This window comes from Podarcis melisellensis (assembly GCF_964234715.1).
Source record: "Podarcis melisellensis genome assembly, chromosome: 1".
NCBI lineage: Eukaryota > Metazoa > Chordata > Lepidosauria > Squamata > Lacertidae > Podarcis > Podarcis melisellensis.
The window spans coordinates 98,613,262-98,640,191 of record NC_138528.1 but is presented as its reverse complement, the minus strand read 5'-3'; the positions used below and the strand labels follow the sequence as shown (position 1 = coordinate 98,640,191).

The following is a 26,930-nucleotide window of genomic DNA, read 5'->3' as shown; positions in this document are numbered from 1 at the left end:
TCTCCTTCATTCCCATAATGAACCATTGAAGGAGAAGGACAAGCTTCCCTATAGCTCACAGTTCCAATGGTCAAACTAATAAAAAGCAAGGAAACAAGCAGGGGGCTCCATATCACCTAACATATCTAAATTTATTTATTGTTTCTGACTCCTGTCATATAGTGCACCTTTTTGGTCACCCATCAAACCAATACGGTATGGCAGGTTTGATCAAGCCTTGGGAAGCCATCACAATAGGGCTCTGTCAAACCTTTCCCTGTTCAGTCTATAGTGTCACTAATTTATGGATTTCTCTGTTTTTCCGGAGTCCAGAATAGAGGAGGCTCAATCTCAGCAGCAGCTAGCACTGAAGGGAAACATGCCGTGATTATTTGTACAACATATCTGTCACATATCTGAAGGCTACAATCGAAGGTCTTCCCTCGAGGAACTTTTCCTCCCCAAAAGTATACTGAATTCTACTTTGAGGTGCATTAACTATATTAGATAGAGTCATAAGGAATATTCAGGAAATGTTAGCCAGATGTAGAATATGTCACATTTATATGAAGATAAAAATCACTTTGCTAACTTACAGTGTTTTGCTCTTTGGTAACACCCTATATTAAGGTGCCATTTATAACTACTTTATTATTATTTATGATATGCAAGTCACTTTACAGCAAGCTCAATAGCAACTTAAATTCATGTATTAAAGATGCATACACAGGGTTTAATACAATTTACGTCTTATAATATCCTTTGTAACAGATTCTCATCGCCTCATCTGTTAAGCATTTATTACTAATGCATTTTATAACATACTTTATAATACATTATTTGAGGAAGTAGTTGCATTTAGAGATCATTTCATAAATAAGAATAAAGCATTTATAACTGGCACCTTAATTTAAAGTGTTACCTCCACATTACTGGAGAGCCACTCACCATCCGTCTCACTTTGCAATTATTTTCAAAAAGCACCTCTTAATAAAAGATATGCTGAGTTCTATTTCCCCTCCTCTCTCATCTGATTAAAAGTTTATTGAGTCATTTTCTTACATCAGATCTTAGAAGTCTAAGGCTTAATAGTTCTGTGCTCTTTTATGATGCCAAACTTTATGTTCAACAACATTTCTGAAAAAGAAAAAGGCGTAAGAAAGTGAGCTGCTTACCAGATTGGCCGCGGCTGCCTGCTTGGATTCCTTGTAAAATTCTATTTTCTGACCGGTGAGAATAAGCCAAGAAGTTGTCCAGTTTTTCCTTTAAAGAAATAACAACAGTTTTATTGAAAAAGGATCAATTAAGCAAACATAGATTACTTTGTACATAAAGACAGATTCACTTTTGCAGGCCAAGCACATGTGATGCATCAGAACTCCAGAAACTCCAGAAACCATTACTCCAGAAACCATTACTACTGCTTACCTAGAGAGGGCTGGAGCAAGGCAGGCCAGTGGTGTGGGTTGGGGATAATGATTGCAAAAGTAGGACCACTAGATTGGTGAACCCCTGCAGCTCAGCCCCACCACAAGCAGCACTACTGAGCCCAGGGTTCCAAACTATTTACATATAACGGTCATCTGCTAGAATAAAGTTTATTTGATTTTCCAAGCTGGGCAGTCAGGCGTGCACTTAAGAACACGATCCAAATTCAAAACAGTATTCAGTACATCTCTTCTAATATTGACAGAATTGCAACTGCATGGGTTTAGCCCAATGTTTTGGTAGCTCAGATGCTGTGTCCAAACAGCTACAGCTTTATCCTTAGTTATATTTACAAGACTGGTTCAGTAGTCTGATTATGACAACTATGCTTTCTAGGTTGCTCTACTGCAAGACCAATTCACAGCACAGCAAGTGGTAGGAAATCAGGATGAAACAAAGTAGAAGAATAAAGGAAAGAGGATAATGAGCTATCAAAAGAGCTGAAGAAACTAGTTCTATAGGACTACTTAATGCTTTGCATTTTAAAAAGATATACAGCATTTAAGAATATATATAAACATCCGATATGTATTTTAAAAAACCCATGCATATAATAGATGCATACACTTAGAGAGTCTTCCTTGCTGAGTCTTCTTTTGTTGGCAAACCAAGTTTGCCTCTGTGTAATGAGTGAAATTCTGCTAAAGCTGTCACCTCAGTCTTAAACTCTTTATAGCAAGATCTGATTTAAATGTTTAGCTTATTTGGGACAGTAGTAGTCTCATGAAGCCGTATCACCTCATATTTCATGGGGAAAGATGCCCTGTTTGAAATTACCATCAAATTCAATCTGCAGACTTGTGTGAGCCATGTTAGAGCTCAAGTGCTTTGATTCACCATTTGAAGGCAATTATAATGGATTTCAAAGATGATAATGTTGCATCATTTGCAACTTGTTGACTACAAAGATTTGCCACAATGCAGCACAAAATTAAGTGGACATAAACCACTGAAATCAGTTGGCTCAAATGTATTTAAGTCTGCCTTGGCTTCAGTAGTGGTGCATATGGTGGGCTTGCTGGGCTGGGAGGTGGCAAGGTTAGGAGCACAGGTGTACTGGAAGGAGCACGAGACTGGCCCCTTCAGGGTTACCACTCCAACCCAACCCCATCCAGGTAAGCAGCAGCAGCCCTGGTGTTAGGAGGGTGGCTCTGCAGTTCTGCTGCAGTAGATGTACTGCTATTGCTTGAATATTGCCATTTACTACAAGTGGAAATAATTAAAATGAATTTACTTCCAAGTAAGGGGATTTACAGTTGTACTCTCTGTCGTGTCTCAAGTTGGCATAATAAGTAGAACACTTTCACTGAAGTCCATGCAAAGGTTCATGTTTTGCTAGAGCAAGGCCCATCACGGTTTGTCGTCATTTTGTAAGCAGATACAATTTTTTCATTTGTTTCTTTAGACTGAAAAGCAGAATAGAAATATCCAGCGACAGTCTGAGAAAGTTGGGACAATCAGTACTGCCACTCCAGATATTTTACTTCTGGTCCATCATTTGAATAGGATTAATGCATGCTAAATATGTAGATCCTATCCTGTACAGTGGTACCTCGGGTTAAGTACTTAATTCGTTCTGGAGGTCCGTTCTTAACCTGAAACTGTTCTTAACCTGAAGCACCACTTTAGCTAATGGGGCCTCCCGCTGCCGCCGCACCGCCAGAGCACGATTTCTGTTCTCATCCTGAAGCAAAGTTCTTAACCCGAGGTACTACTTCTGGGTTAGCGGAGTCTGTAACCTGAAGTGTATGTAACCTGAAGCATATGTAACCCAAGGTACCACTGTAGAAGCCACTTTGCAAAGTGGGAAGGCAGAGACAAACACCAGAACTTAGATGTTTTTAAGATCCAGTTCATTTATTACTGCAGTGGGTTTCTGTAGTCCAGTTCAGTAATATATTAAAGTAATGAATGTCAGGATTACATTAGCCTGAACTTCTATTCCTAACTAAAGAATGGACTGTGGCACAGTGTTTACCACATATGGACGTGGCATACTTCCTACATTTAGATTTCTGTCTGTCATATATGAGTTTCATTAGCATTACTTCCTCTTGTTTTCTGAAATACTGGCACATTAAAAAAACAACAACATTTCCTTAGCTGTTGTTTTTTAAGTATATATTCACGGAGGTGGGGGGGGGGGAGGTCCAAAATAGTATTCTATGCAAAAGGTTCCAGAGCACTGGTATTCATTGGGTGGATTGGCATCCCAGAAGAGCATTGTACCCTAGGCTAAGGTGAACTGAATCAGTAGCACCAGCTTTGAGGTTTGTTAAGAAAAAGAGGGATACTAAGGCAGAGGGTAGCTTGGAACCTTCCAAATGTTGTTAGACTCCAACTTCCATCAGCCCCAGTCAGCATGGCTGGTGGTATCAAATGATGAGAGTTGTAGTAAAATAACATCCAGAGGAGTAAATTTTCCCCTGCCCTGGGTTAAAAAGAAAAATGGAACTATCACATGCAAAGGACAGCATACTCTAGTATTGCTAACATTTATGTAGAAATACATGTCTTTAGCATTATGAAATATACATACAATTCCATATAGAGTCAGGGGTGGGGTTTTTTCTGTCTTAGAAAAAATCAGTTCAGCAAAAGGTAAAATATACAGCTGGACAGATGGTGTGACTGCAGCTTTTGATCTTTGGATTGCCAGGAAAGTTTTGGGGGGTTTTTTTGAAATAAAAGTTAACCTAACAAAATTGATTAAATACATTTTAAAGAATGACACCATGTTGAGGTTTGTCTGGTGGCCCCAACATGACAGTTTAGCAACAGATTAAAAGGAGACAAAATCAGTTAGAATGCTGCATCAAAACGATGCAAGAGAGAGAGAGAGAAAAAACCCTGCAACTCTCAGATATAGAACACCTGTAAACTGTTTTCATGCAAAAAGATAAATATGAACTACACAGCTGCCTAAAACATAATGTCAAACTTCAAGCAGCTTTTTGTAAACTAAAAGCAATGAACTTCTACAGCTTTCTCCTTGTGACCACTGTATTTGCATTCTGGCAAATGGACACCTGATGGCAGCACACTATAAGACCAACACAGTTTGCATTGATTGCTATATGTTCTTAGAGAAGCAGGGACTTAAGTTTAAGTGGGTAATTCTAGGTTTATAACAAAAATTATGACACCTCCATTTCGGGGCCCCCCCCCCAATGTTTAACCACAGGAGCAGGAAGATCAGGCATTGTTTTCCTGTACTGGGCATGAAGAGTTACTAATAGATTCCACACATCTTTTATTTTGTATAAATGGCAAAAGCATTCTCAAAAATAGCATGAGCAGATTTAGGCAACATTTAATTTTGCAGACATGCTTCACTTCTTCACAAAGGGGCCAGATCCAAATAAGGAAAAGGGCTCATACACCTTTAATAGTTGTGTGGAAACGAGAATTTCAGCAGGCGTGCTCCCTCTCTTTCATCTGGCTGCCCTAAAGATTCTTGGAATAGGATGAAGTCTTGAGTTAAGATTCATGTGGGCTGAGTTGTTTGACTAGGTTCAAGCTCCTCTCAGCCACATGGATTGCACTGAGTGACTCCCCTTCCTTATCCCTTGATAAGGGACTTATCCCTTGAGGCTCTTGTGGGGGGGAAAGGAGAAGGACAAATTCCCACCCTAAGCTTTACTTGTACAAAGGGCAAGGTAAAATACATGCAATTAATAAATAAAATGCTCGAGCAGTCATTTGATTAGAACAGGGGCACTCAATACAGTGCCAATTTTGGACCCACCAGCCCCAGCCTGTATAGTCAATGGTTGAAGATGGGAGTTGGGAGAGGACAATGGTGGCTACTCCTTCATTAGAAAAAGGTTATTTGACCCAAGTGATAACCCAGGAGTTTAGTGACTATATAAACCAATTTAAATGTTCACTTACTCTGGTACTACAGTCTTCTCACAGAACAATACTACTTCAGTTTTTCCTGCAGAGTTGGTTGTTCGAAAGGGTCTCCTGACATGAAAATGGTGCTCTACGTAAAAACTTAACTCTTCAGAGAGATAGCTACCTGCCTCCTGCACTCCATTCTCCAAGTGAAAACTAAGATACTATATGTCCATAAGACTGTACGGCCTCAGAAAGAAAATACAGTGAAATCAGCTGTAAATTACCACAGTCACTATGAAGAAGAAATACAGCCGTGACAATCCAGATTCCAGACACAGAATTTTTGAGTTGAAGTTGCCTCAAAAATCTGCTAATCCAGCCTCTGAATCCCAATATATTTTCTACACTCAATAATCACTAATTACTAATGACATTTCCACCTCCAGTTTGAAAAGCAACGATTTCCCTTCCCCTCAAATTACGGTCTGGGCAGAGTGATCCATGTGCTTGCCACTGCCAGTTTCAAGTCCTCTGCCTGAGGCTGAGGGCAGAAGTGGCACAAGAACTGCAGCTTGCTAATACAGCACCTATTATGAAAACACAGCAGGATGCACTTATTTCTAAAAGATTCCCCAGTTTAATGCTTTTCTTTTTAAAGGACTCTGTTTGGGGGCTTTTTAAAACAACAACAACAACATTAGGAGGGTTAAAACTTAAGAAAATGAAAATCTAGCAAGTTCCCAGGGCAAAAAAAGAATTGCTACAATTAAAGATAATGAATCAGTATCTTGTTTCTGCTTCCACTGAAATCACTTTAAAAACAAAAAAGGCACCCAATGGATAAAATACATTATTTTGTGAAACTTTTATCATAATCGAACCCCAATGTTCTTAAACTATGTATTTGCTGCAGATTAACAACATAGAAATATATTACACTTCCTAATTTATAATACAGAAGAAAGACCCATGAATTCTGTGTACCATATGATGTCACCTTATGAAATTACTATGATACTTTGAGCTTAGTCTGCAAGTCAGGCTCTTATAGCTACCCCCCTTCAAGAGATAATGAGCTTTCTAACACTTTTGCTTATACTGTAAGTTTTGGTTATTGCCTCATACCTTTGCTTCTTGCCTCCATCTGCAATTTTAGCTTTTAGAAGACACCCTTCTTTGATTACCTGCAATAAAGAACAAACATATGCTAAATTCTTATTTGTGCTTTCAGGTTTGGCATACTGCCAAAGAAACTAGTTCCCACCCAATTGTTTTAATATATGTTCACAAATGCAGCTTAAACCTAGTTGAGCTAAGGCAGGTATTGTGTGTTGAAGGGCTTGCTACAAAGTCTTAAAAAACGAACAGAAATGTTGCAAGAAAACGTATCAGTGAAGGGCCGGGAAAAGCAAAAGGCATCCTTTAGCAGCAGCTAGCAGCCATGTATCTTAGCAGGACCCACTAGTAGAAACACTTGCCCTAGGATCCAACAGTGGATAGCTACAAGCCACCATATGAAATTTCTCATAGTGGCCTAGAAGATTCTGAACTTTGGTCTGAACAGGTGCAGAATATAGGGCTTGAGACTGCCCAGAGCCCATGAAACAAGATAGGATACAGAAATTAACGCCACATTGGTTGGACTACTACCTCACCTCTGCTTATATTTGAATTCAGGTCTGCACAATTTACGAACTTAGACAGAGCCACCAGCCCTGTGTGGTGGTTCTCCAAAGCCTCAATAAACCTCTTGATAAATTCCTTGGCTTTTTCTCCCCAGGACTGCCAAAACAAGGAGTTTGTCAGCCTACTAGCAGGCTACAACACTGGACCTGTGTGCTGCATTCAACTACAGTGGGTCACTTCAGTTATTCAGGCCTGGCTTAGAGATGCAGGCATTTTATTACACTGCTGCACAATTTTATATAAGGTTATCTATTGCCATAAAATAAGTTATTAAGTTTAAAATACACTTTTTAATTAAAATATGCAAACAGTCCATAAAAGATTCATATATAATATTGTTTGTTTTCATTATATGTAAGCCAAATTTTGGAATATAAATACAAAAACGTATGTTACAGTATCAGGAGCATACTCTGCATTTTTATGAACAGCTGAGATTTTGGAACATGTTGGGCAACGCATATGCTACATAACACACGTTCTTCATGAGCTCCTGAAATTTTTGGAAGCACAGGCTATAGGTACTAATGCATAGATTTGTGTATGTTGGACCATATTTTCAGTACTGAATGCCGAAGAAAAAAATGGATCACCCAAAGAACTGTTCCTCAATAAACAGATTGTTGCTCCACTCAGAATCAGGTTGTTGCTCCATAAAGCAATGCAAGGATTTTTTGATCATGTTCACATAAATCATCCAGCCTTCTCCCACCCCATGGCACCAAGATTATAGCAAACATCTGGCCTGTTCCCCTTCTCATTCTGTACCTTACATATGCACACTGTTCTTGCCAGGATACATACAAGGAAGGAAGTTATTTTCCCCTGGCTAAAATGTGAATTGGAGATGGCTCCTGTTTACCATCCAAGCTTCAGATTAGTTTCTCTGAAACAGATCCCAATTTTGGTCATTTCCCCCTCTTGCCGAAGTAGTTTATTCCAATGGAAACAGGCGACAACCAGAAATTGCAACTCTGGGCTGACACAGATGTAACAGTGAGGAGGCAGTGAGCCACAGAATTACATGCTCTCTTCCCACAGTCCTTTTCTTTGAACCTTTGACACATGACCAGGCCTCAGAGGTTGGAAACATTACGTCAAAACTGCACCAGAGAAAGACACGTGTGTTTTGCATTGGTGAGCATCTGTTCAAATGTCTCCATCACAATCCTTCCAGGAGGATTCAGGTTATCGTTTCATTCCTTCCACAGATGGATGGCATGAGATTACTGAACATGAAATGTCCTTACAGCACTTGCTATCTTTTCTGCCTCAATAAATATCCATCATTTGTTTGGGGGTGTTGTTTTTTAGCTGTACTGTTCCTGCACCTTTCTAGCTGAAGAAAGGTTGAGGGAGCAATAGCCCTGAACATAAACGAGCACAGAAATAAGGCAGAAGAATTCAAGGACTCTGTATAGGGGCGAAGGAAAGGATAAAATGACATGCTTTTATTGCTTTATGCTTGTTCATATTTCATGCAGTTAATGCATCTACGTGACTATGCCGTGCAATATCTCTATAGATGTTATCTGTGTGCTTGTATATTTTACATAATGGCAAGGAAAAAAATTATGAAGTCAGTATAAAAAATTATTCAGAAGTCTTACTGAGAGCAGTGGGGCATTGCTTTAAAGAAGGTCTGTGTTCTGGAGCATGACTGGATAGGAGGAAGAATTGCCTGGAGAATGGAATGTTATGGTAAGAGGGAAGGGGAATCTATTGGAGGGCAGGACGCTGGGGAAGGAAGGAGCAGTTGGGATATGTCAGCTAAATGGGTGGAGGCCAGTGTAGAGGGCGGATGAATTTCCTAGATTAGGAAAATGTTCAGGAGATGAGATTTCCTATTCGAAAGGTTCTCCGTAAAAGCAAAGCAACAAATAAATTTACACCATAAACCATACTGCACTGATCCAAAAACTTAGTTTGATATTTATTTTTTATTTATACAAATAAACATCTGCTAAATAGTTAATTCTGAGATCTCTCTCATACAGTTCATATTCTGAGGCCTTGAACATCTACCTGAAAGCAAAGAATTCATAGGAGTATGGTGACAACTGCAATCTAGATCTGAGGTTTGGAGGTTAGACCCGTAGAAGAATTTTATCTTGCTGGCAAGAAGTTTCTGTGCATATACAGAGCACTACTGTCAACAAAGGCTTCCATGGCCCAATTCATACATAAGTGCAACAATATGGTAGAAATTGACCTGTGGTCTTGTTTTATATACTCTTCTTCGGTAATATTTGTATTGAGGAACCATGTGAGTATGGACAATGACATAGTGATTTTCCAAGGCCACATTGTTCTCCAAGGGACCAAGCAACATTTATATTAGAAGGATTTGCACTCATCCCATGGTTCCTCAATATAGATGTTACTGGAGAGTCGCTGAGGTGTACCACGGAGAATCAGTTCCCACATCATTGTGGCAACATTTGGTTATATGCCTCTTACGTCCTTGAGAGGAGGAAGGGGAGGTTCTAGGTACATAAAAATGATGCACGACTGGAAATGGGTTTCTTCTTCTGAAATGAATAGAGAGTCCCACTTCTATAAAAACTGCAAGTAAAATAGTTATTAATTAAAACTTGCAAGAACACAAGAGTCAGAATTAACAAGTAGAGTTGTAAAACAAATGCAAAAAGAATTTGGTGGACTGAATGAAGGAAAATAAACTGAGTTTGAATCCTGGCAAGTCAGAGGCTCCATGCGTGACTGGTTCCTGTGCCCAAGAAATTATCTGCCCTGGATGGGATTGTACTCTCTCTGACAGAGCAAGCTATAGTTCTTAGATTTAGCAGAATATCAACAGAATCAGTTTGCCCTCCCTACGTCCAAAAATCATTCTCTCAGTTAAAGTCACTTTCATCATCTAGCTATTCAAATTTTAGGTGTTTCAAATTTCACTATATTTGCTGAGCTGTGCTGTACTGGAGGGAGGATGGAGAAGCTGGTGATGGCAAAGACTGCCTAGGCATGAACCAGAGGGAAGAAGCTTTCTCTCTATTCAGCCACACCACTAGGGAGCCAACCAAGCATGCGGGTTCATTCTTGGGACTTGGCATGGTGGTGCCAACTAATTGGGACCAGCATGCTACTGCAGACATGCTGTGCCAGCAGAACAACAGAGTTGGGCGCACATTGGCAGCAAATCCAGACTTATCTCTATCTGAGAGTTTCTCATCTACTTTAGGAACCATAGTGCAAGTGGAAACGGGGAACACACCAGGACTAATTTTTCTACAGGTTTTCTACAGGTTTATCCCTGCTCCTCACTGAGTGGCAAACTCTTCAGAAAGCAACTTCATGCCTAGCATTTTCTCTTGATTTTATTCATTTTGCTGAACATATCCATTTTTGGATAAGCAATGTCATCATGTAATAAATATCTATTAGTATTGCTGAAATGTCAGCTTTAATTTTCTTGAGTTAATGGGTAATTGAAATTGTATATCATTCACCACAATGGTTTGTAGATTCCAAAATTATTCTTTTCACTGTTTAACCAACCTTCCCCCAAATCTTTAGTTCTCTTCACCCTATTAATATATTGAGGCATCTGCAGCCCTAAGTACTTACCCTCCAAAAAACATGCATTACATTTTGATTAATGAAATCTGAAGTAAAGAACTACATCAATAAATTGTAAATTCTGTAATACAATTGCTTACCGTTTGCTCCAGTGGGCTGATGAACTCAGAAAGTGTTAAATTGTGTTGGGAATGATTCCTTCTATGACGGGATATCTGAAAATGCATTCATTTACAAGTTAGAACCTGCTAGCATCAAATCAAACAATGCTGAACAAGGAAGGGTCGATTGAAAGTAACTTAACAGAACATACGCAGTTTGCTCTGCGCTAAGTGCTAAGAATCTGCATGCTAATAACACTGACATGCAGCCTTCTTTATTTATAACATTTTATCCCTCACTACCTCTAGTAATAATAATTCCGTGTTTAATGTCCCTGCTCACTAACCCTTTCAATAACTCTTTAAAGTCGGTCGGTATTGTTTTGAGATAGTCAAAGACCTCTCAGTTCAAGTCATAGATGGACTCTGAAAACTTTTCTGAAAAGGTTGGACAATCGGTTATTTCCAAGCCAAGTTACAAGCTTTGTTAGATGCAATTGCTCTCCCAATTGCCACTGAGAGAAAAGCATCATTCCCAGCCCTGTTATCTCCTAGCTTTCCCCCAACTTCATCACCTCCACTACATTTTACCTGCCTGCAATGTTGGCAGCTGTGGCAGCAGCAGGTAGGTTCTTCTTCCTTCCCTAGTGCTACACATATGAATTCCTGCTATGGGAGCTCTCGTGTAATTTAGCACCTTCTTTTCTATTTGTGGATTATGCTCTCTCCCCACCCCACCCCCCAAAAAAGAGCTTACCATATGTATTTAAAATATGTCAATGAAATTTAAGGAAAGAGGGAAAGAATCAGAGGTGCTTTGCTCTAAGTTATTTATTAATACATTTACATCTTTCACTTCTCTTCCATGGCACAGGTCCTGGCCTCCCATCCAGGCACTGATCTGCCTGAAGGGTGGAGGTGATGCTACCTCCTTATCATTTTATGTAAGTGAACCAAAATAAGAAACTATTTCTTGGTAGATTTTAATTGTGCTTTGTTTTAAAAGGAACCACAGTTTGCCATGCAGGACTGAAACACATAAAGAAATGTGTTATTTTTATCCAAAACAGAAATAATCAGTAAATTTTGACTGGTTTTTTAACTAGGCTCCCTGTCTTCTTTCATACTAAAACACAGTTAACAAGAAGCCATAATATATGCTGTTTATATGTAAATGTCGGACTCTACAAAATGTTCATAATTAATCCAGAGGGCCTCCCTCAAAATATACTTTAAAATATTATGATCCCATATTTTACGGCACACACTGCTTTCATGTTTATTTGTAAGCACTAACGTTTTAAGCCCTGAAACCTACATCTTAGAAAGTGCTCTACTCTCCCAGTGATAGCTAATGAGCTTAATGAATTACCCATTCTAAATTTAATACCAACGTTTCACAGAGAAAACAGATAAAACAGTCTCTGTGATTCAAAAGTTTCGCTGACCTATTTATGAGGAATATCACTTAACAATTTCATTAGAAATGAGTAACAGCTGGTGACATGGCTGTGTCCTAAAGTGTTTTTCTCTCTTAATATTCTGCATCTTAAGCAATCGAGCCTTCATAAGAAATACTTTCGTTAGTGGCAGTCCCTCCTTTGGGGAGAAAAAAATGTCAGACCACATTTTCTGTATTTTGCAATCTTGTTTTCAGGAGTGTCATGCTCCCGTTTTATTAGCATGTAGGGTAAACAAGAATGATTTGCTGATGCTGTTGAGAGAACTTCTAAGATGTCAGACTTTCCATTTAGATTTTGGATAGAACTTTAATATTAATACAAACTGAGGCATGTGTGTAAATTCAAAATAAATTAGTTCCATTTATCTCCCCTCTCCATATCTTTTAATGTTATACAGATCTGGTGCTAATATTCATGCTACAACATCCCTATCTAAACTATTCAGGTCTATATCATTTTTATTCTCTCAAAGATCCCCACTCTTAATTATACTTTTACATATAACATAGCAGATAAAGTTGTGAGATCATTTCTCTACCCAGAATGAAAGAAAATGACCTCCCAGCATTCCTTGGGGGTCAATAAATGATACTCCATCAGTGATTCAAAGAGAATACGTTGGGAGTGATCAAGCTAAAGTGAAGCACTTTAACGCTGCAATTTTAAGCCGAGGGAAAATTGGACGTTCTTCACACACACACAGGCGTATGTTGTGTATTCTTGATTTCAACAGATAAGTGAAAAGTGAGAAGTGTTATAACATTGTGGGCAGTCCTTAAAAAGGAATATTAGTGACCTCCCTCAAAGAGCTATCATGAGAATCAATAAAAATTATGCACATATCAATGAAGGAAAAGTACACTATGCTTATATATCAGTGTGTCACCTTTCTAATATAGTATATCCATTTTAGACAATGTATTGGCACTGCTATGTATAGATGTTGATACTAGACAAAAGAAAGATTAGAAAAATGACAATTTCCCACAGACTAATAATCTAATCTGAAGAATTGTTGGTCTAGCATATGAGTATTTAGGATGAGGCCTGCCAATGTCACTGTGCTAGTGTAATGACCCCAAAATGATATCACACTCATGTTAACAATAATGTTGTGCTGTTAACACTCCAAGCAGGTATGATATTTTAAGATTCGGGCATAAGGGATAGTGCATGGTCAAACCCTTGGGATCTCTCCCATTTTCCACCACATATTCTAATAATCTCAATCATTTCCACTAAGCTTCAAGTACAGTATTAAGAATGTCTGAGAAACCTACAGAAGGTTCCTTTTCGGGAAAGCTGGCTTATCAGCAGTTTTATGATTTGATGAACATTCTTCAGTCAGCAGCAATGTCACCTGAAGCATTAAAAAGTCCACACACTAAGCGCTTGCAAGTCTATGGGCAAATCTGGTTTTGTTAAATTCAACCTCAGCAACTTTCCCCTCTTCCCTCCCCCCAAGTTAGCTAAAGGGTATAACAATACTGCTAGATTTCTCCTAGCATCCAGGAATTAAGTCATTGTCAGTTTCTGCAAAGGCAGAATTTCTGCAAAAATATGCCAGTTATCCTGAAGTAAACCAAGGGTTGACAATGTAACTTTATGGCGAACAGCTTTGTGATAAGCAAAATGGAACAAATGCATGTAACTTAGGGTTACCAAGAATCAGAACACAACTGCAACATGTTCCAAAAATGAGGACTACCAGGGTTATTGAAACAAGGAAGTAGCTCCTAGTGAAAAAGAGTGATATTGCAGTGGGCTAATACTGGGTCCTTAAGTAGAACAAGTAAAAGGAAGTTGCTTTCACTCCTGCTTCGAACTAGAACTTTTAGCCACACATTGTTTAATAAAGAAGCTGGACTGTACATTTACTATCTGAGTTCTATATCACATTCCTTTGTTTGAATCTGTAAACGTCAGATTTAAAAAAACAACAACAACACAGATCTGTGTTACATTCTCCTTCCTTATGTCTCCTTTTAAGTACACTGCCCTCTGTACACAGTTCAGTTCCCTAGTGTGTGTAAGAATGATGATAATGGCTTTGCTTGCCTTGACCCTCAGTTCAGTTATAAATCAAAACCTTATAGACCTTTTAACAGAGTAAGAGAGCCTTCCTTCATACTCAAGCCTATGGAGGTACTTCCCTCCCAATCCTGCAAGATATCAATGAAATTTATTATAAACAGTCCCAACTTAATCTGGATAATGAGCAGTATAATATCTTAAATAAAGGAAAATCAATATGTGTTATTGCACCCATATTGCACTGAACCAGAGCCCTGATTTAGAGTCCTGTACAACAAGCATTGCTTGTGAGTAACCCCGCAAGGGATTGAAAACTTGAGCAGCGGTCCAATATATTTTAGTTAGTGTATACATTCTCACTTGCACCTTCTATGCACCTTACTTCATAAAGGTAAAGGTAAAGGTACCCCTGCCCGTACGGGCCAGTCTTGACAGACTCTGGGGTTGTGCGCCCATCTCACTTAAGAGGCCAGGGGCCAGCGCTGTCCGGAGACACTTCCGGGTCACATGGCCAGTGTGACATCGCTGCTCTGGCGAGCCAGAGCTGCACACGGAAACGCCGTTTACCTTCCCGCTGGTAAGCGGTCCCTATTTATCTACTTGCACCCGGAGGTGCTTTCGAACTGCTAGGTTGGCAGGCGCTGGGACCGAGCAGCGGGAGCGCACCCCACCGCAGGGATTCGAACTGCGACCTTTCGATCAGCAAGTCCTAGGCGCTGAGGCTTTAACCCACAGCGCCACCTGTGTCCCTATACCTTACTTCATACCATGGATTAATTGGATTACATAGCTTGGAGCACATCTGTATGTAGATGCATGTTACAGCCTTATTGATCTGCTTGCACTGTTATGTATGTTAATTGTCCTAGCAAACCTCAGCAGAATCAAGTGCCAGATGTCTAGATCTGACTAGTTTTTCAGAATATTGTGTGACCCTCTGGATGACTGCATGAAAGAAGAACTGCTCCTAATGTGCCATGTCACAATAGGTGAATCAGGGCAATGGCTTACTTTGTATTTTGGTTGCTGTTGCAACTAAAGCCATAAGGTTGGGGGTATACATATAAATCAATAGGTTCTCCTATAAGATTGGGTCAACTTATAAAAAGGAGCAAGACATGGTGGACACATTTAATGATCTGGGAACACCTAATGCTGTGGTGCTTATGTGCTCTGTACTTTCTAAAGGAAAATTAGGGTATACGTCTGATGATACAGCACATACCGTAATTTTTGAAATTCACTTCTGCAAGATGGGATGGTGGCTAATATCTTAGATGGCCTAAGGGACTGGTCAAATTCAGAGCCCAAGCTTATTGATCACTGAATAATAGCTGGTGGAAGTGGGCAACAGAAAGGAAGAGCCTATGGTTTTCATGTCCTGCCTGTGGACTTCCTGAAGGGACATGAAAGGCCACTTTGGGGAACAGGATACTAGACTATATAGGCCAGGTGTCATATTTTGTTTTTATTATCTTAGTTACAAAAAAATGATAAGCTATATTCTTAGTTCCCTGACTCAATTCATTCCTTTTATGAAACACTGCTATTCTTTTGTCACATCCTTCTTGTATGTGGCTTAAAGCAATACACATGAGGTTCTCATTTGGTCTCTCTCACAAGTGTAGGCCCGACCCAAATCTGCTCAGTTACAAATGTGAAATTGTATCAGTCATCTTAGAGCCAGGCCATACATTATAGGCAATATGTAGAATCAGCCTGAACCAATCTTCAGAATGGCATAATTACAGTAGTATGTAGAGCTGCTTACTCTATAGACGTGGCTTACTCTGTCTTATGTTAAGCTTTCCTACCATTACTAAGAACGTATGGTTGTAGGACATGATTCCTATGCAGCCATTTCACATGGGAAATTGAGCTACAAGTTATAGGCATGAAACAACTAAACCTAGTGGAAAATGCTGCAAATGAGTTTGCTATGAAAGACATAACATATAAACTAGTGCATGAACTTATAATCAATCATATCCTAGTTGTACTTGACTTTCTGTTGCTCAAGCCTTGAATCTCAGCTTCATTTTCTGACTTTTACAATGATCTTTTAAAATTTTCTCGTAAAGTTTCCATGGCACTTAGCCAGGTTTATTAGTTGAGTTTTAATAAGCATTAATATAGCATGTTTCAAAATGTTTAACTCATCTTTTAAAAAACAGGTCACAGTAACTCCCATTTTACAGATAGGTAACGGAAGTTAAAGAACCATCAAGTTCAAAGACCATCAAGAACAGAATATGAAGAGTGGTTTCCCCAGGTCCAAGTCCAATACCAAAGCTGTTGGCAAAAGCAGCAGCAGTTTTCTCTCTCATTGTGTCCTGTTATATCAAACAATTAGATACCAATAAAGTGATCTAGCTAAGGACAACTCATTTGCTGGGCTGAGAACTGCAGGCATAAATTGAAGTACATCCATAGTATTCACATTCTTATGCATGCATTCATACTTGCATACAACTAGAGCTGCAGAATAGGGCATAACAACATTCCCAGTGTAAATGACACATTGGAAAATGAGATAGCTCCACCAGAAGGGTGTTTCAGTTCTGCTGGAATGTTGCCCTTTTTGAAAGTTTTTACCATTCTGGGAGCTGAAGAGTTAACAAGAATGCTACAAACTGCTGGCTAATATCTACTGAGAAATGCCCTTGTGTTAGTGGTATTTTTAATACTCCTTGCCCTATATTTATTCCCCTCTAGCGGATGCTTCATTAGTGCTTCTTTTTATCTCGCCTGCCTAATTCATTCTCCCAGATTTAAACAAGCCAAAAGCTCACCTTATGCTACTGCAGAAGCAATTTTTATTTTTTGAAGGTTAATCCAACTCAGCAGGATTTAGGGATGGCACTCTTCCTTGGTCGTAGGCATGTTGGCTCAGGCCAGACAGCTGTTTGGACACTCTCCATTGGGAATCTTGCCCTCAACACCCACAGTTGATGCACATACATGGTCTACTGGCTGCCTACTTCCATGCCCATCTGTTCAGATGGCATGCTGCCCACTCACAAGTTCGCTGGAACCTTGCCCTTAGTGTGTAGGTGCCAGGCAATGATGGGTTTAGATGGGCAGCCTGCAAAATATTGTAAGTGATCACTTTTTCTCCTGCAGGAAGTCCTTCCTCTATGCTAACACTGTGTGCTGTGTTGCAGTTAATCAAAACTGTGCGTACTTAGCATGCCAAGCAAAAAATTGTGATTTCTTATTTAAGATATTTATATACCATCTTTCTGTTATAAAAGTCTCAAAGGCGGCATACCATTTCCAAACAAACAAACAAACAAACAAATCTAATACAATGATAAAGCTATAGAAAGGGGAATGCTTTCAATAGCTCTTTCTACCAATACCTCTATTATCACAAAGATGACTGCCTGAAACTAAGGTGATTGTTGGGGGTGGGGGAGGAGAAAGCTGCTAGAATGGAAATCAGACTATAATTTAGATTATCATCATGCAGCCGCAGCTAGCCTCAACACAGGATCAAAATACCCATAAGTCAAAATTATGGCACCAATAAAGAAAGAGCAGCCAAGGAAGTTTATTCACAAATCACACATTTTAAATTTAGTCCTGATCAAAATATTTGTAAGTATAAACAACAACAGCAAAAAGTGTCTCATTCAGAGCTGAGTAATTAATTAAAGACGACTGTGGCATTTTTAAAGCAGGGCAATATTTTTGTTTCTTTTGCTTTAAATTGAAGAGGCTCTCCCGCTTGTGAAGGTCATGGGATTCCTTCTCAGCATTCGGTTTCATTTCACAAAGGGGCTTTGGATGCGGGCATATGTTTGTTTTATTATTCCACAGAGAACTGTCTGAGGGCTAAGTTTTCTTTTGTGAAATACATCTTTTTATTATAATTTTAAGGTCTAAAGTTTCTTAAAGTACTTCTGAGAACAATATAATAAATGAAAAAAGGGCCAAAAGTAAATTGACAAAAAGCAAACAAGAAAACCCCAACCTGGGGAATAGCCATTTCTCTATCTCTTCCTCCATTTCCTTGTATGTCACAGGATAGATAAGAAAAACAAATACAGCCAATAAATTAGGAAAGCTGGAAAGCAAACAAGGTGGATAGTCAATTCATTTCAAATATGATGATATTGCCTAGTACCTTGATGTTTCTACTGAGACAGCTTGTTCAGATAGTGAGCTCAGCAACAGCATCACATTTGTTTTGTTTTCGTTCCAATTATCTGTGTGTGAAGAAGGGCACGTGGCCCCTTCAGTGGCTTGGACCATAATGAATAAGTGCCTCAAAATTGTGCGACAAACACCCTTGGATTGTAGTCTTCAACTCAGGGGTAGTCTTAATCAGTTAGGACTGTTTGCACCAGTTGCGCTTCCAAGGGTAAGGCCATTGGAACAGCAGGTGCGGTCCTCTTCATATCCAAGGTAGCACTCCCAATTATGGCTCTTCTGGGTTTTCTCCACTGAGAATGAATCAAAGGTAGACATTTCCTACAGTGATAAATCCTGTGAATGTTGGCTAAAGAAAACTCCAGAACTGACATGCTAGAACAGATGCTTAAAAATAAAACTGCAAATAGATAGGCCTTGCAGCCTGCTGTTTCAGGTAGGCAAAAGATGGCTGGAACTTTTCGTGCTATACAACTTGTGGTCAGGCATTCATGTGAACGTACAAGTGCTCAAAGCATGGATGAGGGCTTACATACAATCCCTGTCTCTAAGTGTGCGGGAGCCTCCTCAGACCACTGGGCCTTTAACATGGTGGTCTGAAGGGAGGTTCAGCACATGTAGCTGAATGCTTTCAGAAATGGCTCAGTGATTGGGAGCCCCCCCCCTCCCCTCACAGTTTGAGCATGTGTGTGTTCGGGCCTGAGCATGCCTACAGCCTGCTTAAGAAACAGGTTCCTTTCCTCCCGGTAATTTCATAAGCAGAATGTGGTCTAATTACTTTGTGTTTAGGAAAGGGAAACACTTCACTTCAGTAAAAGTAACTAGACCAGGAGGTGCCCACTTCAGAGAATCTGCACAGCAACAAAGCTTCCAACCCGCCCTTTAAAGCAGCAGGCTAGAGTTCTGGTTGCTAGAGGATTCATTTGCAAGTTATGCCTGCAATTTTGCACATCATCTTTAAGCACACAAAGGCCAGATCAAGGGTCTCCTGGGACACAGGTGAGTCCTAGGAACAACTTAAGTGCAATAGCTGGTACAGACAAAGCCTTAGGTTAGAGCTGAAAAACAATGCTACAAGCTTAATGGGAAAATCACAAAGCCATGCATGTTTCAGTGACTGATGTACGCTTCCTATGACATGAGGCAGGTGTGCCATTATTATTAGTAGCAAGCATACATAACAATTAGATACTTAAGGTGCAAAAATATTACGTCACATATGACAGCTATTGAATTTCAAATTGTTATAAAACAGCATGTCAAATTCATTTTAAAGCCTGGTGCTCTCTGTCTTTCCGGAGTTTAGATGAGCTCTGTGTTTTGTGTTTTTGTAAATCAATGCCTCCTCGTCTTTTTAGGCTATAAGGCTACAATCTGACTGTAAGGACACCCAACAGCTCCTTGTCCTTTGGCCTTCTGCCTGCGCTATGTGACTGAGCATCCACATACCTTAAAACCATCCACCCTGTCGGCTGTTATTCAGTTGCATATCACAATTTACTTCCCATTCTCTCCTCAAACATGCAACCCGGATGAGCAACAAGATGTTTCAGCTGCCATGTCATTTCAGTTTTTACATGTCTCCTCCTTTATGCATGCTCTACATCTCAGCTCATGCCTCATCTCCCCCACTTTACTGCCATGGGCTACAAGTCCAGAACAAAGCTGAGTCTCAGGGTCACCGAGAACAAGGAACATGAAGAAAAACCACACGAGAGAAAATCAATGGCCACATAAAGCACTGCTGTGAAAACTCATTTTTGATGGATTTTGCAATGGTGCTTGCTGAAGTTAACAATAATTAGAAGACGGCGGATGAAATATGTACTATTGTTAACCCTGTGGATGAAGCAGTGTACAGTGTAGAATGGCTAAAACTATAAACCACACACCACCTGTAACATCTGAGTGCAACTTTCAACTATTTAGACATCTAACAGACTGCAGTGGACATCTACATTAACAATGTGAATAAGGGATTGGGGTGCAGGGAGGGGATCCCACAAAATGTTTCTCATTGCTGCTGCTTGGAGCCTTGTTTATGTTTAGGCATATGTCACAAAATTACACAAAGCACATATGTTTTTACTCATCAGTGAAATCTTTTAGATGCTCAGAACCTGTGCTTACTATATCATTAACTGAATTTCCCCCAAAACATTACTCCAGGGTAGTTGCTATCTGTCCCTGTGATGGACTGCAGATACCCTCAGTCAATTCTTTCCACTTGTTGGGAATTTTAACAGGTGCAGCCTTTCACATATACGGCCAACAGCTACGGATGATGGGAGTTGCTGTGCAGCAACATTTTGAGGCCTGCAGGTTCCTCACCTTAGATAGGAGGCTAGCACTTCCTATAATCTGACCAGGGGCACAGAACAAACGTGGTGTGGTGAATTCATTACGAGGATTGTTTCATTAGCACAAGTATTTCTGCTTCCTAGAAGGCACACTTGCCCTCTCCTCACCTTGCATGCTGCTCTGGGAGTTCCCCCAAGCCCCCAGAGCTGATGGGGGACACATGGGGAGGGGAAGGGAGAAAGCCCCATTGCACTGCCAGTTCCTGCTAGAACAAGTTACAGGGAACCAGGCAGAGGGCCTTCTCAGTAGTGGCGTCCTCCCTGTGGAACGCCCTCCCACCAGATGTCAAAAAGAACAACAACTATCAGACTTTTAGAAGACATCTGAAGGCAGCCCTATTTAGGGAAGCTTTTAATGTTTGATGTATTAGAGGATTTTAATATTTTTTTGGAAGCCGCCCAGAATGGCTGGGAAAGCCCAGCCAGATGGGCAGGGTACAAATAATAAATTATTATTATATTATTATTATTATTATTAATAACAACTCGTTAGTTGAATCTGGGCTGTTGTTTATCTATTTGAAGTAATACACATGACCCTGCTTACTATGGGGCATTTATTAACAGACCGTTTAGAACCTTAAGACAAAGCAGCACAATTAAATATTAAAGTGCCCTGTTATATCCAGTACCATTAGCATTGCCCTTTCCTACAAACTTTCTTCCTTCACACTTTGGAAGATGCTTCTGTTGGTATTTCTTCTACGTTGTGAGGTTTATTGCAACAGCCTAAACAACTGACTATAAAAATAGTGATCTTATGATCCGAAAATAAGGTGTGAGGGCATTTTTGCACGTGACACTAATTTTTTGATCCTGTTCCCCCACTCCCATTTGTGAACATGTGTGAATGCTGTTAATACTGAGGAATAGACCCATTTCAATTTAAACATACATTCAACCCACTGCAGGTATTAAATTCATATTATTGACTGGGTTTCTGTCACGTTTATAAAAAAAAATCCAGTAAAAAACAAATCGTTGAGCAGCTATTTCTTTTGGTGCTCTTATGGGGTCCCCTGAAAGACAGGAGTGAATCAATGGGTTCACAGGCTTCACAAGCCTTGGATCTGAGCAACAATGCATGCAGATTTTACAAAACAGAGCTACTGAACAAACTGCTATAGGATATACAACATCCAGCATGTTCCAAGGTATTTAAATTACAGCTTCATATGGCCAACCCACCCTTTCCCTCATCTCTCAGATCCCCATATGGATTTGGCAGCCTAGTTTAAAAGTATAAGTAGACATAAGTGGAAATAGTGGGTACTTCAGTGGATGAGGCAATAGATAATGGCCAATAGAAAACTAGGGTTCTTTTAACAGAAATAACTGAGCAGGACATCTATCAGATTAAATAAGTTCAGGAAGGAGCGTGTATTGGATAGATTCTAGAAGGAACAGAAGAACAGAAGAACATGGTATCTTATAAGAGGAGATATAAGGAAGAGTTACTGTGAGGAAGAAGGCAAAGTATAAGTCCATGATTAAGCCTTTTATCCCAGCCTGCCAAATCCACATTGAACCCATACTGGTTTTTGGAATTTTGCTTGGTAGGTTGAGCACATCTCTATAGAAAAATCACCATGGAGCCCCTTAAATCAATGTATTCTCACCATTCATTATTTATTACAGTTTTAGTTTCAGGTTTCGAAAACAATTAAGGAGAGCGTTTAGTATGAAAATTACCGTAATTGCTTGCTAATTGAGGTTATCTGCTTCACATTATTCAAAAAGCAAATTGTGTTGACACTTGTACCCAGAAATGATTACTTAATAAACAAAGTCAGAATGCATCACAAATAAAACACGGCTGTCTGCTGATGGCTACATTTATCTGGTATGAACCGTTCCCAGGAAAGATGTTAGGGAAGATGTCTTTCCATTGTTTAAACTCACAATTACAACTGAAAGACTATCTTCCTGGATTCCAGTACATGGTACATTTCACACAGTAATCAGGTAAGGGAATTCGTATTCACAGACAGTAAAAATGACCAAATTAAAAGTTTGAACACTTTATATTCCCATGCCTCTCATAGTGCCTCTTCTTTCAGAGCTGAGTTCTACAGTACATTATATGACCAAACATGTTTCTGACTTCAGAATCACCTGTGTCAATCAAACTTCAAAGAAGAGATTCCTCATTTTGATCATCCACTGATCAAACATTATTTCATCAAGATAAAATTTAGGGATCTGATCTTAGGAGGAAGCTTTTTTTCCAATTTGAGCAAAAACCAGATTTGTAATTCCAAGAAAGGCAATACTTAGAAGGGTAATACCATACATACATAGTATACCCCATTGTACATCAAAGCTTGTTTGTCTAGACATTTTATTATGTTTTTTTTAAACAGAGCACAGCACCGGAACACATGAACATCAAAAATCCAGTGGCTAACTTAAGTTCTGATCCACACATTAGGCCAGTTACCCAGTAGATGAGAGGGACATTCTTAGGAATTTACAAAGACTGAATTCTTCAAGAACCCCTATATGTGATTTTCATCAGAAATGCAGAATTACAAAAGTATTGTTCTTTTCTTTTCCTTTAAAAAACTAAGTTGCTTTTGAGTGTTTTTCTTTCTCTTTCAACAGTTAAAAGGTGTCTGAAATTACATACTGTTCTCTTTCATTTGGACTCTAGAGCTGAGAAGCAGCATTTTACTTTGATATTAACAAAGATATCTTAACCAGAACCACAAAAACCCTAGTTTGGGTCCCATGGCACCTGAAAATCTGACTAAGGTTTCAGAAGATCCCATTGAATTCTGTTGGGCTTTACTCTGAGTACCCCAGGATATGTCTTTACAAACGGAATGGCTGTCATTCATTCCTAAAGGAGAAATTAAAGTTCTGCAATTGGGGGAAACGTTGCAGTGTGGATAAGATGTGTCTATCATTCAACAAACTTGGTAGTCAGCCATTACCAATGCAGACACCATGGATGAGAACACAGGCTCATAGTTACCTGCCTAAAGGCAGTCACAGCAGCTCTATAGCAGATGAACAGTGTGTTTATGATTCTCTTCCCTCTCCCTCTGAAAAACTAGAAGCTGGATTCAAAAGAGGAAGGTGGAAGCTGTCATTTCATACACACAAACTGAGCACAGTTTTGATGCAGGAGCAGGGAAAACATTCCTCACTCCCTTTTCAGGTATAAACTGAATAATTGCGGCTTTGTCTAGAGGAGCACAAGCTAATAAATCCTGTTTAAAATTGGACTTTGAGTTGTTTTATTAAACAGATCTATTAATACTTGGCTTGCAGTTCATGGCTGGTATATGATGTTGCAATGAAGAGCTATCAAAGGTGATTATCAACCCCCTCCACACCCTGGTTTAACATTTTCTGACTATTAAGCGGCTCACTTTGTGGAGACAATCGTTAGTGTCTTTAATGTGAAACAAAAGCTTCTGGATAAGAGCTACTGGTTGAAGATCAAATAGGCAAGACATCGTTTCAGTTGCAACTTCAATAACTGCAACCATGGGCAGCCACACTTTGTGCATTAATGCAGTTTAGAATTTATCAGGTACAAACATTTTGTAGTCGCTGCTCGGGGGGGGGGGTTGGTTTTTTTTTAAAGTATCACAAGTTTCTGATAGATAAAATAGTGTTTCAAAGTTCCATCAGCCACCATAATATCAGGCAAGGAGCTACAAAGACAAAACTTGATATACACAAAGTTGCTGCAGCATTCTATGTTCATCGCTTGATGGCTCCATCATCAGACAACAACTACCATGTGTGAACAAGCAATTACAAATCAAACCAGCATAATTTTCCTGTCACTTCAAAAAATATTTTTCAGTGGAGTCAGTTCACGCAGTCAAGTGCTGACTGAAATGGATTCAGGTGCTGACTGTACCTCTAAACTGAGGCTTAGATATTTTTCTAATGTTAATATACAGATTCATGTTGGGATGAATGATGCAGTGCCCTCCATATAAGTGGCCAGTCACTGTGCACTTCCCCTCAGGTCTACACATACCCCTACAGTTTTCAGCTGTACTTTTAGGATTGTACATATAAACCCTATAGAAAGGGGAGTGTTGGTTCTCAAAAAATTACATCTCTGAATCATAGGACTTAGTTGTGAGCTCAGTGGAGGCACTACAGCCAATATCCCACTGCTGCATACATGTTCAGTTGAACTGGGACCCAAATCAATAATTACTTTTAAAAATGTATATACAGCGACCTATTACATTTTAATAAAAAAATGACTGCTTTAGGCAGAAGCAACATTTGATTATTCTTTGTCTATGGCAAGCAACACTCTTAATGCCTGTTGTAATTTAAGTTGTGTAAAGTAGAATTGACAAGCTCTGCAGTCTATGTTATTAGGCTCTGGTGAAAAAGTACACATCTCCCTTCATTATATCTTTATTGCCATCATTTTGTTAAAAGTGGTCTATACATATATACACGCATGGTTAAAAGAATCTGTTTTCTTTACTTCTCCTGTCACGTTGAGTTGGGTCACTTTGTGCCACATGATGTGATGTAATGTAACTCAATGCAAGGAGACACATGTCCCTTCTCATTGGGAATTTAAAGAAACAGAGCTTTCTTTTCCCCTGTGGGAAACTAAGCAGGTCAGGTGCCCAAAACTAGCTGTGGGAAATTTGATCAAATCTTCTCAGTTTCAGTACCTACATATTTCGAATCTAATAGCATTTTGAGCATGACATGTACATGGAAGGGAGCTGATTGTCCCAATTTTAACAAAATAATATAAATGTTACAGAATGTGTATTCTCTTCAGTGCCACCACTCCTCTGAGCAGTATTTTCTATATGTATTTAGCATTGCAATTCCTCCACTTCAAACAGATGCTTATAAAAAATTTGCAGTATGTCTTAGTAATCATGCAGACCTTGAGAAAAGCAACAGGAGTTATTTAAAAAGTAAAATACATCACCTTCACAAAGCTCAGGTTTTACAGGTGTTGTCCCTTGCTTTTCTCATAATGAATACATGAAGGTAAGGTAGCCTAAGAGATAATGAAGCAGCTTCACAGCTGAGGTGAAATCTGAACTCAGGTGGTTCAAATCCAGCCACTTATCTACTACAGAACACCAGCACGTTCAGAACCATGGTGACCTGTATTATTCTTCAAATCATGGTTACCATAAGATAGTTTTGGAAGTGTACTGCTTTACTTCACAGTGTGTAATACAAAGTTTACACACAGTTATTACAATTATTGTTTCTAGGAATGTGTAATGGACCCACACATAGAGTTTGGGGTTCCATTTAGAGTTATTTGTACCCCAGTGGTCACAGCTCTCCTTAAAACACATGTATATTTCAAGATACAACTTCATTTCTGTGATATCCTTGGTAAGAGGGCTGTATAAACTATGCTTAATAAGAAATTATGAGATAGAAATAATTTAAAAATAACAATTTCAGATGAGGAAAAGCTAAAAGCAAAATGAACAACTCAAAAGCCCACAACCCTGTTTATTTACTTGTACTGCAAGCACCGTGTTTGCTGATAACAAACAACAAACATTCATCTAAAAAATTGTTTTCCTTGAGTTTTACTGTTCAGAGATGCTGCTGTTTATCAGTTTTTAATATACTCTTTGGAAATTGATGTGTACTTTACCCAGTCTTTTAAAAGAACCAAGAGATTCAAAGGCAGGGTAAAATACTTTCATGATTCCCCAAAGAAAACTGAGAGGGCAATTAAACAGATGGTAGCAATAAACTCACTTCTAGCACGTCAGGGAATAGGGTCCCTTATTAAAAGCCTAGCACAATGAAAGCAGGAACAAAACTCCAGGGGAACATTTTTCCTCTAGCCCATACCTTTCAACCAGGTTGTACATAAGGAACAAGATCTCTTTAGAGAACTGCTTTCATACCAAAGGAAGATTTTGAAGTAGCTCCACCTCCAGATTGCCAAACTAAAAGCCAACATGAATGTTTAAGAGCCCCTTAAGATCTGGGAGTTGCAAAGCAAGGGTGTCTAGCCCAGAATGCATGTGCTGCAGTCAAAGCCTGAAATCAAAGGACTTAAGAATTTAGATTATGACCAAGCAATGAAGCCATATTGAGGGGACATGCATGCCCTCATTTTATCAATAGCCTCTTTGCCAAGTTGAGAAACATGGTTTTCCTGCTTGAAGCTCAGTAAAGGGGGCGTGGGGGGGAACGAGACCACGACAAAATGAAACACAAAATAGACACATCCTTAACACATGTCAGCTCTCGGCAATGTTTCACTGTGGAAAACAACACTGAAGCCAGGTGCCTCGATGCAG

The 26,930-nt window shown here is 39.4% G+C and overlaps 1 protein-coding gene across 15 annotated transcripts in view; it reads right to left on the bottom strand.

Moving 5' to 3' along the window:
* The window catches only part of ARHGAP15 (Rho GTPase activating protein 15), a 377,757-nt gene that overhangs the window by 328,285 nt on the left and 22,542 nt on the right, over positions 1-26,930 (bottom strand). For all 15 annotated transcript variants that reach the window (XM_081929289.1, XM_081929290.1, XM_081929284.1 and 12 more), the window contains 3 exons: positions 10,674-10,748; positions 6,436-6,494; positions 1,155-1,242 (listed from right to left, as the gene is read on the bottom strand). In XM_081929289.1, the coding sequence (XP_081785415.1) occupies positions 1,155-1,242; positions 6,436-6,494; positions 10,674-10,748 (222 nt within the window). The remainder of the gene's footprint in view (positions 1-1,154; positions 1,243-6,435; positions 6,495-10,673; positions 10,749-26,930) is intronic.